Here is a 20129-nt window from a genome sequence, read left to right as displayed (position 1 = left end):
GTCAAATCAATCATGAATTTTTCCATGAGTTCGGGAAGAGGTGGCTCCTAAAAAAAAAAAAGGAACTTGATGACTTGACAAATGAGTGTCAAAACACATACGACACAAACCTCTGTTGTCTAGGACATAATGAATGAACAAAAGTTACACTCGCACACAGACAGACACACCCCCTGTCACTTGACAGCAACACCGGTTATTCTGCCGTCCCTCTGTGGTACTGTCATTATTTGACAAAATATATTATATTGCTTCTTTATTAGCAACAATATTTGATTGTTTAATGTCAATTGAATGTCCTATGGTATTAGCACAGACCTCAAGGTAGACACACAGAGAAGGGCCTATCAAGGACTTGAGACGCACATCTTACAAAGTATGTCTTTTGTTCGTTTACATAACATAAACAGCCACTTGATCAATACCCGCTTTTTCTTTTTGTGTGAGAGCCTTTGTTATACCCGACGAAGCCCAATAAAGCGATCTGTTGGAGCAAGTGTGTAGGCCCTACTTCATTGATTCGATGTGCCTTTAAAAAAAAAGTACACATCTCAGCGGATAACACGCTTGACTACACAATGCTACTAGCCCAAAGCCTTTGTTTGTGCCGCACAACCTTACTGTGTTGAGTTGATGCGACACAGGTAGGTGTAGGTGTACTGACTTGACACCTATAAAGGTTACCTGGTCAATAGTCATGACTGTAATGAGATCATGGTTGATACGTGTCGTTGTGGCATACGGGGAGAAGACTGATCCGGTGTGAACATATTCAACAGACGTTGTGAACGAGGTCCATATTCAGCGTTCAGGACACGGAGACGTGCTAAATGTCAGGCTAGGCCCAGCACTGTCCTAATCCCTTCCTGGGGAAAACAGAAATCGATCTGTTAACCTGCATCACTTTTTTGGATGGGCGGCTGCGAGTGTATTTACTGTCCACATTACCTTGTTGAATATGTGATAGCTGGCATTCAAAAGAGCATTATACAATGGGTAGTTTTGGCCATGCTATTTGACTGGATGGAGTGATGACTTGTTTTTGATAGTCCAGCAAATCAAAAATACTGTATGTACAGCATGTATCAATAAAGATTTTATTCCATCAACCAACGTCTCATCATCTGGCCTTGTTGCGGGATATGTATTGCCTGTAGCAAAATGTCAGAAATCACTCAAAATGTTCAGTTGTTGTTTAGGTTGAGTCATACTGCATCACAGTGGTTCCTAAACTTCTCTTTCCTTTATACCCTTATTGACCCTTATGCAACATCCACACAGGGAGGCAGGGTAGCCTAGTGGTTAGAGCGTTGGACTAGTAACCGGAAGTTGCAAGTTCAAACCCCCGAGCTGACAAGGTACAAATCTGTCATTCTGCCCCTGAACAGGCAGTTAACCCCCTGTTCCCAGGCCGTCATTGAAAATAAGAATTTGGTCTTAACTGACTTGCCTGCTTAAATAAAGGGAAAATAAACAATGTAATCACTTGCGAAGTTTTCCAAAAACATATGTGATCTTATGGGAAGTTAATGTGACAGCATGTAAAGTAATATGTGTGAAGTGTTCCAAAAACATATGATTTATTTTCCACGTGTGAAATCACGTGTTCTTTCTCTAAGGGGAGCCTCACCAACTCTCTCCGTTATGTTATTTTACTCAGTCGGCTGTATGGCCTCATACCCATTTATGTTTTAACATGTTTCAAATGATCTGGGTTAGCCCATTTACAAATGAAGTGGAAATTATTCTTGAACGTTATTATCACGCTATAGAAGAAAGATACTCTATATTCCAGAAAATGTCCTGCATGGGTAATATGTGATAATGTTTTGAGCAATACATACAGTTGAAGTCGGAAGTTTACATACACTTAGGTTGGAGTCATTAAAGCTCGTTTTTTCAACCACTCCACAAATTTCTTGTTAACAAACTATAGTTTTGGCAAGTCAGTTTGGACATCTACTTTGTGCATGACACAAGTCATTTTCCCAACAATTGTTAACAGACAGATTATTGCACTTATAATTCCAGTGGGTCAGAAGTTTACACACACTAAGTTGACTGTGCTTTTAAACAGCTTGAAAAATTCCAGAAAATTATGTCATGGCTTTAGAAGCTTCTGATAGGCTAATTGACATCATTTGAGTCAATTGGAGGTGTATCTGTGAATGTATTTCAAGGCCTACCTTCAAACTCAGTGCATATTTGCCTGACATCATGGGAAAATCAAACAAAATTTTAGACCTCCACAAGTATTGTTCATCCTTAGGAGGAATTTCCAAACGCCTGAAGGTACCATGTTCATCTGTACATACAATAGTATGCAAGTACACACACCATGGGACCAGGCAGCCATCATACCGCTCAGGAAGGAGAGGAGATCTCCTAGAGATTAACATACTTTGGTATGAAAATTACAAATCAATCCCACAACAACAGCAAAGGACTTTGTGAAGATGCTGGAGGAAACAGGTACAAACGTATCTATATCCACAGTAAAAATGAGTCCTATATCAACATAACCTGAAGACCACTCAGCAAGGAAGAAACCACTGCTCCAAAACCGTTTGGCCATAACGACCATCATCATGTTTGGAGGAAAAAGGGGGAGGCTTGCAAGCCGAAGAACACCATCCCAACTGTGATGCACGGGAGTGGCAGCATCATGTTGTGGGGGTGCTTTGCTGCAGGAGGGTCTGGTGCACTTCACAAATAGATGGCATCATAGGGAAGGAAAATTATGTGGATTTATTGAAGCAACGTGTCAAGACATCAGTTAGGAAGTTAAAAGCTTGATCGCAAATGGGTCTTCTAAATGGACAATGACCCCAAGCATACTTCCAAAGTTGTGGCAAAATGGCTTAAGGACAACAAAGTCAAGGTATTGAAGTGGCCATCACAAAGCCCTGACCTCAATCCTATAGAACATTTGTGGGCAGAACTGAAAAAGCATGTGTTTGCAAGGGGGCCTACAAACCTGACTCAGTTACACCAGCTCTGTCAGGAGGAATGGGCAAAAATTCACCTAACTTATTGTGGGAAGCTTGTGGAAGGCTACCCAAAAAGTTTGACACAAGTTAAACAATTTAAAGGCAATGTTACCAAATACTAATTGAGTGCATGTAAACTTCTGACCCACTGGGAATGTGATGAAAGAAATAAAAGCTGAAATAAATAATTCTCTCTACTATTATTCTGACATTTCACATTCTTAAAATAAAGTGGTGATCCTAACTGACCTGAGACAGTGCATTTTTACTATGATTAAATGTTAGGAACTGTGGAAAAACTGAGTTTAAATGTATTTGGCTAAGGTGTATGTAAACTTCCGACTTCAACTGTATGTTATTGATTTACGTCTATAACACAACATGTAGGGGAGTGTTCTACCCATCAAGGTTCCCTTGGCTTAAACCTACCAAATTCTTTGAACATGTGTGTCATGACTGAGTATATGAGGTTCATGTTAAATGAGTGTGTGCTCCTTTAAGAGTGCACAATATTTATAGGCTAAGGGAGAGATAACCAGAGCAAGAAATAGAACATACAATGTAAAACTATAGGACAGAATGTTTATAAACGAGCCCAGGATTCACATATTCCTCACACTGGATTCCCCTCTTATTACTAAGAACAGCTACACTAAGTGCAGTATATCTATGTACAGCAGCATGTGCTTATAGGGTTGTCACAAATCACAGGTGTGATGTGGTTGTAACTCACTCCAACTCTGCCTGGGCACTGACCTGGACACTGACCTTATAAGTAGGAAGTGTAATGGCACACTGTAATACCTCTCTGTGAAATGAAATTACGCTGAACCAACCTGAACTAGAAGTTGAACTGACGTCTGTGCCCACTGGGTTGTCTTGTTACACTTACCGAGATATAGCGCTTGTATTTACATCAAGGAGATAGAGGTGAGCTACCTCTACACTGTTCTAAGAAATGAAACTGCAGCCAGGTGCAAGTGGCTGATTATATAACTCAGTTCAGCCTCAGCTGCTCAACACCAATGAGCGAGGTACACGACCCACCGTCACTCTGTGTCAAACAAGCCTGAGACCCTGAAGCAATCAAAGGTGATATGCACATCCGAAACTTGAACCTCAAACCCTGACAATGACTTGGAGCGGAAAAGCCCATGGCCCCCGTAGCAAACACCAATACTCCCCCACCCTCGCATCCCCTGGCAAAGAGCGGTCCTCCCTGGTCCCTAGAGTCTCTCAGTGTTTGGTCCCAGGCCAAGATGTCTTCATGCCTTCTATGCTATTCAGTCCCCTGTGCCAGAGACTGTAGCAGGAGCTACATGAAGGAGAGAGAGAGAGGGGATAAGTGCATGGTCAGCAGGCAGGGTTTTGCCTTGTGAGTACTCTTATGTAAATCAAATGTCAGCTCCTGATATTGATTTGTAGTTTCTGTTCTTGACATATTGAGTTGTTCAGTATTTGTATACACTACATGGCCTAAAGTATGTGAACACCTGCTCGTCGAGCATCTCACTACAGAATCATATGGAGTTGGTCCCCTCTTTGCTGCTATAACAGCCTCCACTCTTCTGGGAAGGCTTTCCATTAGATGTTGGAACATTGCTGCAGGGATTTGCTTCCATTCAGCCACAAGAGCATTAATCGGTCACTGATGTTGGGCGATTAGGCCTGGCTCACAGTCGGGCATTCCAATTAATCCCAAAGGTGTTAATTGGGGTTGAGGTCAGGTCTCTGTGTAGGCCAGTCAAGTTCTTCCTGACCGATCTCAACAAAAAATGTCTGTATGGACCTTGCTTTCTGCACAGGGGCATTGCCATGCTGAAACAGGAAAGGGCCTTCCACAAACTGTTGCAACAAAGTTGGAAGCACAGAATCGTCTAGAATGTCATTGTATACTGTAGCGTTAAGATTTCCCTTCATTGGAACTAAGGGGCCTAGCCGGAACCATGAAAAACAGCCCCAGACCATTATTCCTCCTCCATCATACTTTACAGATGGAACTATGCTTTGGGGCATGTAAGCGTTCTCCAAACCCAGATTCGTCCGCCGGACTGCCAGATTAGGGAAGCATGATTCATCACTCCACAGAACGTGTTTCCATTGATCCAGTGGCGGCTTGCTTTACACTACTTCAGCTAATACTTAGCATTGTGCATGGTGATTTTAGGATTGTGTGTGGCTGCTCGGCCATGGAAGCCTACCACTTCGCGGCTGATCCGTTGTTGCTCCTAGAGGTTTCCACTTCACAATAACAGCATTTACAGTTGACTGGGGCAGCTCTAGCAGGGCAGAAATTTGACAAACTGACTTGTTGGAAAGGTGGCATCCTATGACAGTGCCACGTTGAAAGTCACTGAGCTCTTCAGTACAGGCCATTCTAATGCCAATGTTTGTCTATGGAGTTTGCATGGCTGTGTGCTCGACTTTATACGCATGCAACGGGTGTGGCTGAACAAGCCTAATCCACTAACTTGAAGGGGTGTCCACATACGTTCGACCATCTATTACCCTAAATCATGAGATTTGTTTTCATCCTGATCAAATGTAACCTATTAAACATTCTAATCCAAAGAGTGAATGTCAAAGATAATATCCAACCTGAATTTTGATTCTTCACAACAGTGGTGATTTTAGCATGTAAATCTTGGTGTGGCAAACACCTTTTTTGGGAGGGGGGGGGCAAAGCCATTCTACAACACAACACTAAACAATACATTAATTGCACTATATTCTGAATTTAAAATTCTGAGTTGGAGGAAAGTTCAAAACGTATTTTACCAGTTGTAGCTCATTTTTCCCGAGTTCCCAGTTGTCTTGAACTCACTCAAGTCAGATTTTGCAGTTCCAAGTTAACAGTTATTCTGAGAGCGGTACAAATCATGCTTCATTGACAGCATGGACAATGTTGAATGTTTATAATTTTAAGGAATGAGACCCTTATTAATCTTAGACCTGGGACCACACAGCCACTCCACTGAATAGCAGGCTAATGATTGCTTTACAATGCTTGCAGTTAGCCACTGATTCCTTCTGTCACGTTCTGACCTTAGTTCCTTTTTTATGTCTCTGTTTTAGTTTGGTCAGGGCGTGAGTTGGGGTGGGCATTCTATGTTTTTGTTCTAGGTTATGTATTTCTGTGTTTGGCCTGGTATGGTTCCCAATCATAGGCAGCTGTCGATCGTTGTCTCTGATTGAGAACCATATTTAGGCAGCCTGTTTTCCCACTATGATTTATGGGTAGTTGTTTTCTGTTGAGTGTCTGCACCAGCCAGAACTGTTTCGGTCGTTCTCTTTGTTATTTTTGTTATTGCTGTGTTCATTAAATAAATATGGACACATACCACACTGCACCTTGGTCCTCTTCTTCCAACAGCTGTTACACCTTCCAAACCACTCATTGTTGAATTTGCGATTTCTAACTTCTTGTGTAATGTTAATGTCCAATGGCCAATGAGCACTGGTACGTTTTATAAATATTTTTTCTTCATTATTTCTCTTCATATGACAATGATTAAAAATGATTTTCCAGTAGATTGTCGACTTGATTCATGATGATGTCTAATCAAAGCTATTGTTGACATAATTGTATGTCTTTTTATCTGTGGCCAATGACCTTGAGCCTTCTTGGATGGGCACTTCTAATGTAACTCTATGCAGCACCCAAGGGGCTTGAATTTTCTAGCTCTACCCTTAGACTTGGCAGTGACGTATTGTCCTCATGAGTGACAGAACACTGAGCCAATCACGGCGCAATGCTCTGTATTTTCTGGTGACTTGCCCTACCACCACAGAAAGCACTGAGCTAGGCTGAAACACCTACATTTTGGAGCTGCCTCACTCAAGAAAACAAAAAAAGAGACCATGTTTGTATGCGGTTTTATTAACTCAATGATATATCAAAAAATTACATTGTTTGCAAACTGATATGTGACACGTATTAATGCCAAACATAACATGCAAAATAGGCAAGTCAACCCCAAAATTGCTAAAAATATGGGGTCAAAACAGGTGAGGCTCTGTACCACCTGACCTGAATGACGGGTCGCCAATGCTTCACAACCACCATGACTTCTATTACCACCTTACGTCTTGAACTTTGATTAAGATCTTTCAGCAGAATAGAATATGAGGATGTGATACTATAGAATCCCCTATCGAAATCTAGACAGAGAGCTGAGGAGCAGCAAGGCAAGCAGTAGGTCATTAAAATTACAAGATCTATATAGAGACGCCTGTCAGAGAATATGCTTCCGCTGCTCAGTGCTCACTGTCACCCTCGGCATCCTAAGCGAGGATACCATTCAGGGGCGTATTTAAGTTTGGGAAGACTACCAGGCTTCGGTATTTGCTGGCACATGTCCAATGTCTTCCAGAGTGTCCTGCAGGTTCCAGTAAATGTGCTGTGATACCCTGCGAGGTCTCCTGTCCCCATACTTTGTTATCCAATCAATAAACATGTTGGTTGGTTGATGGACAGGAACGTCACCAGGACTGGGCTTTTGGGGCTTTAGCCCTGAATGATTTTTATTCAGCCCGAAATCTTTTGCGCTGCTGCTGAAAAAAATAAATAATATATACATATTTACTGAATGTATTGCTTAGTTCATAGAACCGTGGTTACCTGAAACTCCCAAAGTCATCCAATCGTTATAATAAATGTAAAGCAATTGCAGTGTGTGGTCAACTAGATGGTAAGTAGATGGTTTGATTGAGACAAGCATGGGAGTTCGCCTTTATAAATCAATCAATGGCAACAACAACAAAAAATTACTGAATCTCCGTTTGGATATTTGGTTACATTTAGGCCGGGAAACGTTAGCTAAGTTGAGTACTCCTGATCATTCGTCTAGTAAATAGAAAGTAATGCAGCTCTTCTCTACACACACAATTAGGCCTATATAGCCTACTTGATGACCTTTCCTAATGTTTTCCTGAACATTCCAATTTTTTTCTGATGCACAGCCGTTTTCGAAAACACATTTGTACACTTTTCTTATTAGCCTTATCAACACATTTTTCATCTTTTCTTATTAGCCTTATCAACATAGCAACCAGGGGTGTAAAGTACTTACGTAGTACTGAAAAGTATGTTTTACTTAAGTATTTTGGGGGGTATCTGTACTTTACTTTACTATTTATATTTTTTGGCAACTTTTACTTTTACTCCACTACATATTCCTAAATATAGAAATGTACTTTTTACTCCTTGCATTTTCCCTGAGACACAAAAGTACTCATTACATTTAGAATGCTCAAGCAGGACAAAAATATGGCACCTATCAATATAACGCTTTGTTACCCCTACTGCCTCTGATCTGGCAGACTCACAAAACACAACTACTGTGTTTGGAAATTATGTCTAAGTGTTGGAGTGTGCCCCTTTCTGTCCATAATTAAAAAATAATACAAAATAGTGCTGTCTAGTTTGCTTAATATAAGGAATTTGATGTATAGCATTTACTTTTACTTTGTATGACAATTTAGGACATTTTCTACCACTGTACTTAAGTACATTTAAAACCAGATACTTTTCGACTTTTACTCAAGTAGTATTTTACTGGGTAACTCACTTTTATTTTCTGTTAATTAAGATATATTTACTTTTACTCAAGTAGTATTTTACTGGGTAACTCTCACTTTATTTTCTGTTAATTAAGATATATTTACTTTTACTCAAGTATGAAAATTGAGTACTTTTCCCACCACTGATAGAAACTGTGTTACCATGGTTAAAAAGTTCATAAGGCCTACATCGTTTCTATAAACGATATAGCTGAAGCCACTATTGGCTCAACAGGAAAAAACAGTGATTAGATAAAAACATTTGTTCATAAATAGTTTACTTGCTGATAGACTATTTTAAATATTATTGTAACAGTACTGTAGGCGCGCCTGTGCAATAACCTCATATTTCGTTACTGACCACAATCCATTGAATAATTGTGTGGGTGGAGACAGGTGTGCTGGAGGCAGAGCAGATCCCCACCAGCTGCAACCTGTTCTATTTTCAAGAAATCTCTACAAATACTCAGCCCTGCCACTTCCATGCTGCCAGATCGTAACCTCTGCTCAGTCAGTCTCCGGTTTTAGCCATTTGTTCCTGCATAGATCCTGTTATCCCGTTGTGCCTGTTTTCCCTTGCCTGACGCTGTTTTCCTCTCCGTTACAGTATTGTCTGCTCTGACACTGGTCCCTATCTCCAATCCCACATCTCGTCAGTCCTGCTACCCTGTCCTGGACCCCCCATTCTACTGCTTCCTTGGATTCCTCTCCAGACCTGCTTATCCAGCCCCAACTCCCCTCACTCCAGCCTCAGCCTCAGCACCTGGTTCCCTGTAACCCGCCCAAGCTTTCCCTGGCCTGCACCCCATCTTCCCCCTGTTTTTCAATAAATACCTTGGTTACCTTATCCCAGTCTCCTTGTCTGAGTCTGCTCTTGGTTTCACCTGCGCCGCACCTCGTAACAGGTAGAGAACATCGCATGGAAGAAAACATATGCTGTGGTAAGGGGTTCTAGAAGTACTGCAGATACATTATATAAATGTTCCTAATTATATAATTACGCCTGTCTGTACAGAAATAAATGAAATTGTTGAAAACACTACACCAAAGAGCATAATTTAGCCACAGATGATCAATAACTTCTTTTTTAAAATGCTGTTGATTGTGTTTTGTTTCATCATCAGCGCATAAAAGCCTACAGTTGGGAATCCGGCAATTGGGCAGCATGCGGGAAATATCAAACACCTGATTGTTGATTTGTGGCTGTCAATGTGACTGTCAATGAACAGAAGGCAGCAGTTAAAAGGTCTTTCACAATATTTCAAAATACAAAAAACTGGGTGTATGAGTGAGTGCCACTGGAAAGTTGGTGGACTATAATTTCCTCATATTGTACAATCTGTGCCTCTATTATTTTTCCTTAGCCTATATGCTATTGGTTGCATTTAAGACAGGCCTGTTTTATTGATCTCAATATGTCAGAGTGGACTGTCATTTTGATCATTTGTGTAATATTTAAAAACACACTTGTAATGTCTCCATGTCATGTAAAATTATGTAGAATTGCATGAAATGATTTGACAAAAGGCCATTTTTCTCGAACCTGCAAATACAATGATATGCAATGCAAGGACTGAGCCCTGAATGTTATGAAACTCTGATGCCACTGTTGGTGGAGCTGGGAGGGAGTCAGTCACGTGGTAGAGTAGGAAGCTAGCTGGATAATCACCCAGGCATTTCCTTAACAACTAATGGGGATTACAAAGCAGCGGGAAGAGTTCAATGTCATTCCACATTAATGAATGGTTATGTTTCCCTTACCACGCCACAGGGGTGAGTTTTTCTAACTCATTCTATGAATAGGAAAGGGGGGCGTGGGGAGGGGTAGAGTTGAATGATCCCGATTCCAGTTGTCTCTATTACATGCACCATCACCCACCCATCTGCCCACCTTCTCCTGAAAGTGCAAAGTTAATGTATAGTGCCATGTCGTGTCCCTTTTAGAAGTGACTCCAATAACTATTTTAGACAACTATCAAGTATCTCTCCTATTAACATTTGAGACTGTTTAATTTCACTCCTGCTGCTCCTGACATCTGAAAAAAAAACAACCAAACAATTTGGGGTTGATGTTGGAAAAAGGAAACGGCGTCTGGTGTTGTCTATCAGCAAACAGATCTTAGTTTGCCATCCAGTGTCACTTCTGGAAAGGTTTCATCTGCTCCCGGTGGACCATACATATCCAAGCTGCCGCAAATAGGCCTAGGATATACAGATATTATGAATTAGATCAACGTAAAGAGTTAGTTGTTACTTAAAGTTGTTTTCTTAAACAACCTCTTAAGGATCGGACCATTTCTTTCAATTTTTGCCGAAAATGACATACCCAAATCTTACTGCCTGTAGCTCAGGACCTGAAGCAAGGATATGCATATGCTTGATACCATTTGAAAGGAAACACTTTGAAGTTTGTGGAAATGTGAAATTAACGTAGGAGAATATAACACATTAAATCTGGTAAAAGATAATACAAACAAAAAAAACATGTGTTTTCACATTTTTTTCATCATCTTTGCAATGCAAAAGAAAGGCCATAATATATTGCAGTTTAGGCGCAATTTAGTTTCTGTCCACTAGATGGTAGCAGTGTGTGTGCAAAGTTTCAGATTGATCCAGTGAAGCGTTGCAATACTGGACAACATTTTGTATAAGGTCTGCCCAAATGTGCCGAATTGGTCAATTTATACATTTTCAAGTAAATATAGAGAACACATTTTTTTATATGGTAATACAAAATTTAAGTTTACACACTCCCAGGAATGTCATATATGATGGATCATTAGCTTATACACTAACTTTCACACATCTCGATGGCCGGGCAGGGTGGGTGTGGAGCCAGAGACAGCAGGGGTTCAAACTGTAGATCCCAGTTCCTACATTTGTAAATAAAAATTGATTTTCTCAAACAAAACTATGCTAAATTTTATCTCTGGGGGAGCACCCGTTAGAGTAAATGTCATTCCTGTTCATCTGTTCAGTTGTATTGTCATCACATGTTAAGGTTGAACACTGACAATTTTGTAGCTTCAATAAGTTCCTCAAGAGCCTATGCAAATCCCAAAGTTGTAATAGTTACCACTTTATTACGGTATGCAATCATCAATGTTAATATTATTCATGTTATATCACAATATGTAATATGCATAAATATTCAAGGAACATTTACATTTGCAGTGTACAAACTTAATATGATGAACAGGAATGACATTTACGCGGGCGATGATAAATAATTATCTGAAAGCCCGCCTCCAATATGATAAGAGGCCACCTCTACAATAAATGATTAAAAAGGAAAACATTTTTACCCCTCCCCTTACTGAACCCAAAAGTTTCTTCCAGGCACTTTTACTTCTAAGAGTGTAAGGTATATCATAGCTTCACTCCACAAGTATTTTATATTTTCTATATATTTTTGATATTTGCCCCTAATTCGTAGTAGACATGTGGTGGGGTTATAAATGGTGTCATGTTTTATGGCTGCCATTTTTATGTCTCATCAGAGCGGCTGAATGGTACCTACAGTGTGTACCATGCACTAGCTGGTTGACTTCTGACCCTAATTGCCATCGGAGATCTAGGACTGGGCACCAGCTGGTCCCAGAGGGGACATACCCTCGTACCCTCACCTCTGATCCTCTCACCCCTCCTCACTAACAACCCCCACCCTCTCTCTCTCTCCCTCCCTCCCATAACTCACATTAGAACGCTTGATCCCTTTCTCTTTCACTCTCCACACGCTAACCTTCCTCCCACTGGTCTGCCCCCCTTCCTCGTTCACTCCCCCTCAGTCTTACATCAAAACACCTGTCTCCTCTCATGTTGCAACTCCCAGGAAGCTGCTGGGACTCTGGTTTGGAGAAGATTCCACGTGTTGACAGGACAAGCCCTGCCAGTGCTTCACTAGTCTCACTACATTGGGCGAAATCCACGGCACTCTCTGGCTATGCTATTACCCCCCCCCCCCCCCCAATCACACACACACAAGCATGTATACACACTTACACACACACACACACACACTTACACGTCAGCATAACGCTATAAAAACGTAAAGTACATCGGTGGGGCCGTGCTCCCACCCATCCAGGAGATCTACTAAAACAGTGCCATAGGAAGTCCCGCAGCATCATCAAGGACCCCACACACCCCAACCACAAGCTGTTCACTCCCTTATCCTCGGGGAGATGGTATCAGAGCATGAGGTCTGATACCAACAGGCTCAGAGACAGTTTTATCCACAAGCCATCAGACTGTTGAACACTTGAACTGACCATCTGTACTCACTCTCCGCACCTTTAGCACACAATGCAATCACACGCACACGCATCACAATTGTGGTTACCAACCTCTTTTATGGCACAGACTCAGATTTAATACTGCACAATTTAAACATTTTCCCCCCAAATCCCTTCCTTTCTCTCATACATGTGTAAATATTGTACTGTAAATTGTGGATTCCTGTATTATACTTACGCTAAAATATGTATTATATTCTACTGAGCCATTTACTTTATGTTCGTATTCTTGTCTGTTATTTCTTATTCTTGTTACATTGTCAAGAAGGAACCTGGCCATAAGCATTTCGTTGGATGGTGTATACCATGTTTATTCTGCACAAACCACTAATAAAACTTGAAACTAAACCTTGTCCTAAGTGAGTGTAAGGAAAAGTCTCACAGCTCAGTGACTGTGAAGTGAAAACATATAAACTACACAAACAAAAGTTACACTGAAATGGCTTTCTCTAACCCTTTATAGAGCACTTATACATGCCATATCTTGCAATTGATTCTTTAAATTAAATGATAACATGATAATGGCACCATTTTTTTGTATTTTGAAACACATTTATGACACCATCAGATAGTTAGACTAGTAAGTTATATTAGCTGGCAGGTGTGATGTGATAGAATTTGAGTGAGCCTCTATTTTGCTCATTATGGTCACCACACCCAAGCCCCTTCCCTCCAGTCATCACAAGCATGTAGATAACATCTGTAGCTAATCTCCTTGACCTCCTGGTCGGTCATAGGGCCAAGCTCGGCATGTGTACCAGGGATTGGTCAGTCAGTGTGAGGAGTGAATGGGTGTAACATTAGAGTCGTGGTCCCACTCCTGGTCTTGCAAACTAAAGAGAGACATGTGGAACACACAGACCCTCGCTGTCTTAAGGTCGTTACGCACCGATGACCCCTGACTTGTGCTGTATGCTTGGAACTCGGAGAGGAATAGTCCGGCAGACACTTCCAGCCAGAGGCCCCATTGCCCCCACCAGTCTCCTAAAGGAAGGGCCTGGTTAGAGAGAGAGAGAGAGACCAAAAGAGAGTGTGTGTTTGTGCGCTTGTACATGTGTCTGGGGAAGAGGGGAGGGCAACTGCTCCAAACCCAACGGGTTCTGATTACAGTACTGCTGCTGCTGCAGTCATATGCCTGCTGGGTGAGACGTCCTGAAGGCACAGCTTAATGTTTTTCATGTGAAGTGAACACAACCAGAGATCAGCACTTGGAACACAGCGTTCTATTTTGTTTTTGAAACGTAATGCTGCATTGATAGTGTTGGCAGGAAACCAACTAAATGTTCTACCACTGTTTAATTATACATTATGTTTCTCTTGGGTTGAGTTATACATTCATCATATGCATAAGGCATTTTTACAACATTTAGTGCATCCCGTATACTGTAAGTCTTTTACAATGACAGATAAAGCTATGGTATGGCTGTGAGAACTATCTAATCAATGTCTTTGAGGCACGATAATAAGGTGAGAGAGTATTTATGGACTGTGAACTAAGTCCTAACACTATAGGTTTAAATAGATATCTGACTGCTGGTTAAGCACTGCCCACAGGAAATAGAGAAATGAACAAAATCTACAAAATCACAAATGCCTAAGGGATTACATATATTCTTGTACTCCAGAAGAAAAACGTCACATCTGGAAATTGCTACTGATCGTAACCGGGAACAAAGATGTCGTGACTCGTAAAAGTGAGATAACTGAAAGCTACTCATGTCAGGCAGTCAAGTTGTGACATGCATAGCTCTCCAGCAGATGGCATATACAGTGTGCTTGTGAACAAAGACATCATAAAGATCCCTCCCAAAATATTTTAGATATACAATGCAACTGGCAGAGCACCCAAACCCATATTTCTTTTTTTATTTGAAATGTATTATAATTGTTAGAAAGTAAAGCTTTAAAGCACAATATGTACCGCTGTGTATTTGCATTTATAGTTTATCATTACATTAATTAAATGCTCTTTATGTCGATAATACAATCTACAAAAAACTTCACAATTGAGCATTGAACATACAATATTTACAGGCAACGCTGACAGCACACATTCAGCCTCAGGAAGAAAAAAATACAATATGACATCCTCTATTTCTTTCACACAGTATTAGTTTTTGTAAACAATGGTGCATGATATATATGTCATTTACATTTCACAATTCCAAGGTCCTCTGCTTGAATGTCCACACTGTGCATAGAACCTGATTTAGAGGCAAACCCCTCTCACCTGTGGATGAACTGCTGTTGTAGGTAGCACTGACATATAGGCACACTTGGCTTAACAAACATGGAAGAGCTTGTACAAAATGTAAGCAGTTGCTAACTTAGTATGTGTCCTTAATTCAAACTCAAGACCCCCTTGTAATGAAGTGCTAATTGGTTAGAATTATTGGATCACTGAAATAAATAGAACATGTATACAGTGCCTTGCGAAAGTATTCGGCCCCCTTGAACTTTGCGACCTTTTGCCACAATTCAGGCTTCAAACATAAAGATATAAAACTGTATTTTTTGTGAAGAATCAACAACAAGTGGGACACAATCATGAAGTGGAACGACATTTATTGGATATTTCAAACTTTTTTAACAAATCAAAAACTGAAAAATTGTGCGTGCAAAATTATTCAGCCCCTTTACTTTCAGTGCAGCAAACTCTCTCCAGAAGTTCAGTGAGGATCTCTGAATGATCCAATGTTGACCTAAATGACTAATGATGATAAATACAATCCACCTGTGTGTAATCAAGTCTCCGTATAAATGCACCTGCACTGTGATAGTCTCAGAGGTCCGTTAAAAGCGCAGAGAGCATCATGAAGAACAAAGAACACACCAGCCAGGTCCGAGATACTGTTGTGAAGAAGTTTAAAGCCGGATTTGGATACAAAAAGATTTCCCAAGCTTTAAACATCCCAAAGAGCACTGTGCAAACGATAATATTGAAATGGAAGGAGTATCAGACCACTGCAAATCTACCAAGACCTGGCTGTCCCTCTAAACTTTCAGCTCATACAAGGAGAAGACTGATCAGAGAGGCAGTCAAGAGGCCCATGATCACTCTGGATGAACTGCAGAGATCTACAGCTGAGGTGGGAGACTCTGTCATAGGACAACAATCAGTCGTATATTGCACAAATCTGGCCTTTATGGAAGAGTGGCAAGAAGAAAGCCATTTCTTAAAGATATCCATAAAAAGTGTTGTTTAAAGTTTGCCACAAGCCACCTGGGAGACACACCAAACATGTGGAAGAAGGTGCTCTGGTCAGATGAAACCAAAATTGAACTTTTTGGCAACAATGCAAAACGTTATGTTTGGCGTAAAAGCAACACAGCTCATCACCCTGAACACCATATACCCACTGTCAAACATGGTGGTGGCAGCATCATGGTTTGGGCCTGCTTTTCTTCAGCAGGGACAGGGAAGATGGTTAAAATTGATGGGAAGATGGATGGAGCCAGGTTTGGGCCTGCTTTTCTTCAGCAGGGACAGGGAAGATGGTTAAAATTGATGGGAAGATGGATGGAGCCAAATACAGGACCATTCTGGAAGAAAACCTGATGGAATCTGCAAAAGACCTGAGACTGGGACAGAGATTTGTCTTCCCACAAGACAATGATCCAAAACATAAAGCAAAATCTACAATGGAATGGTTCAAAAATAAACATATCCAGGTGTTAGAATGGCCAAGTCAAAGTCCAGACCTGAATCCAATCGAGAATCTGTGGAAAGAACTGAAAACTGCTGTTCACAAATGCTCTCCATCCAACCTCACTGAGCTCGAGCTGTTTTGAAAGGAGGAATGGGAAGAAAATTCAGTCTCTCGATGTGCAAAACTGATAGAGACATACCCCAAGCGACTTACAGCTGTAATCGCAGCAAAAGGTGGCGCTACAAAGTATTACCTTAAGGGGGCTGAATAATTTTGCACGCCAAATTTTTCAGTTTTTGATTTGTTATAAAAGTTTGAAATATCCAATAAATGTTGTTCCACTTCATGATTGTGTCCCACTTGTTGTTGATTCTTCACAAAAAAATACAGTTTTATATCTTTATGTTTGAAGCCTGAAATGTGGCAAAAGGTCGCAAAGTTCAAGGGGACCGAATACTTTCGCAAGGCACTGCATATGTGACCTAATGTCCTCCACACACTGTTTTCAAAACGCAAACGGACACACATTTGATGGTGCAGTTAGGACTTGTAGTACTAACTCAAGCTGGTTCCATGCATATGTAATTAATCCATGTGTTTCTCATACAAGTCTCCAAAGAAATCGCAGTGTGCTTGATTGCGCTAATCGGAGTGTATTAGTGTCAATTGTCAAATGTGCCTCTCCAAACAGAGATTGTGTAAGATACTGGACACACATTTAGGTGAGATTGATATTAAAGTATCATTAAAAAGTAGTTAACATGGCACTTTTTAATGAATAAACTGCATTCCTAACAAGGCTTCATTCTATAGTACAAATGATGCTGCAAGGTGCTGTCCTACTGCATTCCCATGATTAAGACATTTCTGTGTTAAGACTTGTATGGTCATTTTAGCTGAAGCTTTTATCCGGAGCGACTCAGTTAACACATATAGTATGTGCCCCTTGTGAAAATCAAAACAACAACTCTGGTGTTACAAAGCCCCATGTTCCAATAAACAGACCAGTACATTTCAGCATGTGCACCTATTGTGAAGATATGTAATTATTCATTTCTATCATCATACTGCTTAATACCATAAATAATTGCAGATTAAAAACCGAACACTGTTAGTAGTACTTGTGTTAGGTTACTTGTGTTACTACAATGAGAAAAAATAAAGTAAATTACCTTAAAAATCAAATCAAAGGAAATATACAGAAAATTAAGAAATTTGACAAAAAAAGAAAAATGACCTTGAAATTTTTTTACAAATTAAGTGTTATTCAGCAGAATTAGTTGATTATTGCAAATGCTAATTATTTCTCCATCTGTTTTCTAAACCTTCATCAATTAAAGTGTTTTATTATTTAATATGTTAAAGGCACAGGTCATATTTATTATTAAATATATTTTGGGTAAAAAAAATATAAAATACCTTGTATATACTGTACATCACAGTGTGAGTATTTGCTTTAACACCTTAAAATTAACAGACAAAAGTGTTGGCCAAATACATCAAACCAAACAAATAATAACTTTTCAAAATACAATTGTATTCACTGAAAAATAGATTTAACATCTTTATTTGACATTCTTGTACAGGTATTTGGGAAATGATAGGGCAGAAACAAAAGTTTTGGTTAAAATGACCGAGGTACCAAAAGTCATAATTTCATATGAAAAAACTACAATACATTTTGAGAATCCTGTTTTTGGAGTCATATTTCAAGTTTGAAGATACAGCTGAGAACATTGTTCGCCTTTTTTGTTGCAATTGAACACTGCAAAGTGCAGATTTGATTGGAAGAATACAACTTGAATAAAAAAAGGCATAAAAATACGAAAAGGAACATATTTATTAAATTACTTTCAGAGGACTGAAAGGTATATTTTTGCGAGACGGAGTTTTATAGACTTATTGTTATCTTACACATTGCTACCTATCTCTTAGGCTATTTCATTCTCAATTGATCTCAACTATATATTACAAGGGGTCTGCTTCCACAACTGGGCTTACATCCATAAATGGGCCCAAAACTTTCAGCTCAGGCTTTGGTGATTGTCTTGCCAACAATAGCTATGATTTCTCAGTCAATACATTCCAGGTTATCATCATCAACATCAATTAAATTGACTGCTATATTCGTTCTATCATCATCTCTTTGATTCAGTGGGCTGGGCTCAATGTGTCCCTCAGAGTCTTAGTTAGCGAGAACCCTGTCTCTGACCCAAGCCAAACATACCAAAGTTGGACTTTGGAGATGAACAAGCAGTCTCATCGTCAAAGACAGAAGACCATGATGATGCAGTGTTTATCCATTGGTTGCACTAGTTATTCAAACATCGGACTCTTTCAGCTGTGAGATACGGATTGAGGCCGGGATGACAAAGGGGGCAGAGTGCAAGATGATCTCGTTCTGAAGCTCCACAGGCAGTGGCTCTTCAGTAGTCTCCACAGGAGGTTGTGTCTCTGTCAGTTCTTTGCTCTCCCGTTTTTCATGAGAATCAATATCTACAACTGTTTCATCCACTCCGAGTGATTGTTGGCTTCCATACAGTTTGTTCATCCTGATGGCAATCATTCCCTCCGTCTCTGGCGGCGTTTCGTCTTCCTTGGTTAACGCTTTCTTCTCGCGGTACTTGTAGGAAGCGAGTTTCAATGAACGTCTCAGCAGATGCTTACGATAGGCTCTCTGAATAACAACAGCTGCTACCTCCTCCTGCTTTCGCCTCAGGGTGGTGGTGATTGGCTCGTATGACACTTTAGAGGGGTTGTTGGCCATGAACTTCTCCTCCATGCTTTCTTTCATGGCATCCATCTCCGCTGACTCTCCCAGCACCTCTGTGGTCAGCGCCAGCAGGATGTCCAGACAGTGGATCTTATCCCCAGGGACAATGGGAAGGTCCATGGTGATCAGCTTGATTGCGTTGGGTTTGGGGATCCTGAGCGGGTCTTTAAGCGTGTCACAGAACTCCGACAAAATGTCGTAGGCGATGAATTGTGACGCGTCAGGGTCGAACTTCTCCCAGGTCTCGTAGAACATATCGAAGTCTTCCTCACACAGAGGGTCGCCACTCTCCTCTGTGGCCACATTGAAGTTCTCGAGGATAATGGCAATGTACATGTTGACCACAACAAGGAAACACATGATGATGTAGCTGCAGAAAAAACAAATTCCCAAACCAGGGCTGCCACAGTTGCCTCTTACATCTGTGCCGGGATTTTCCACGTCCGGGTCACAGTCCGGAGCTCTACTATTTAGAATGGGTGAGAGGAGACCATCCCAACCGGCTGAGGTTGTGATCATGAACAGACAAATTATACTGTTGCCAAAAGTTTCAAAATTGAACATATCGTCTATCCCGGCCTCCTTCTTGACATACGCAAAGTTGGACATTCCGAAAATGGAGAAGATAAACATGATAAGGAAGAGCAGGAGCCCAATGTTGAAGAGAGCAGGAAGTGACATCATCAGGGCAAACAACAGTGTCCGGATGCCTTTAGCTCCTCGGATGAGTCTCAGAACTCGACCAATCCTGGCCAGTCTTATGACACGGAAAAGGGTAGGTGAGACAAAATACTTCTCTATGAGGTCCGCCAGCAGTAAACCTGGAATGGAAAGGAAATAACAACATTTTAGTGTTCAC

General features: G+C 40.7%; 1 protein-coding gene across 1 annotated transcript in view; it reads right to left on the bottom strand.

Annotated features, from left to right (window-relative positions):
- Nucleotides 1-17214: 17214 nt before the first annotated feature.
- Nucleotides 17215-20129, bottom strand: part of LOC135553943 (sodium channel protein type 4 subunit alpha B-like) — a 55232-nt gene continuing 52317 nt past the window's right edge. Inside the window, exon 27 of the mRNA XM_064985898.1 lies at nucleotides 17215-20091. Within this exon, the coding sequence (XP_064841970.1) occupies nucleotides 18818-20091 (1274 nt within the window). The 3' untranslated portion in view covers nucleotides 17215-18817. The remainder of the gene's footprint in view (nucleotides 20092-20129) is intronic.

Source organism: Oncorhynchus masou, chromosome 14, assembly GCF_036934945.1.
Source record: "Oncorhynchus masou masou isolate Uvic2021 chromosome 14, UVic_Omas_1.1, whole genome shotgun sequence".
In the NCBI taxonomy this organism is placed as follows: Eukaryota; Metazoa; Chordata; class Actinopteri; order Salmoniformes; family Salmonidae; genus Oncorhynchus; species Oncorhynchus masou.
The sequence above is the reverse complement of the archived record's forward strand: the minus strand, read 5'-3'. Positions and strand labels throughout refer to the sequence as shown.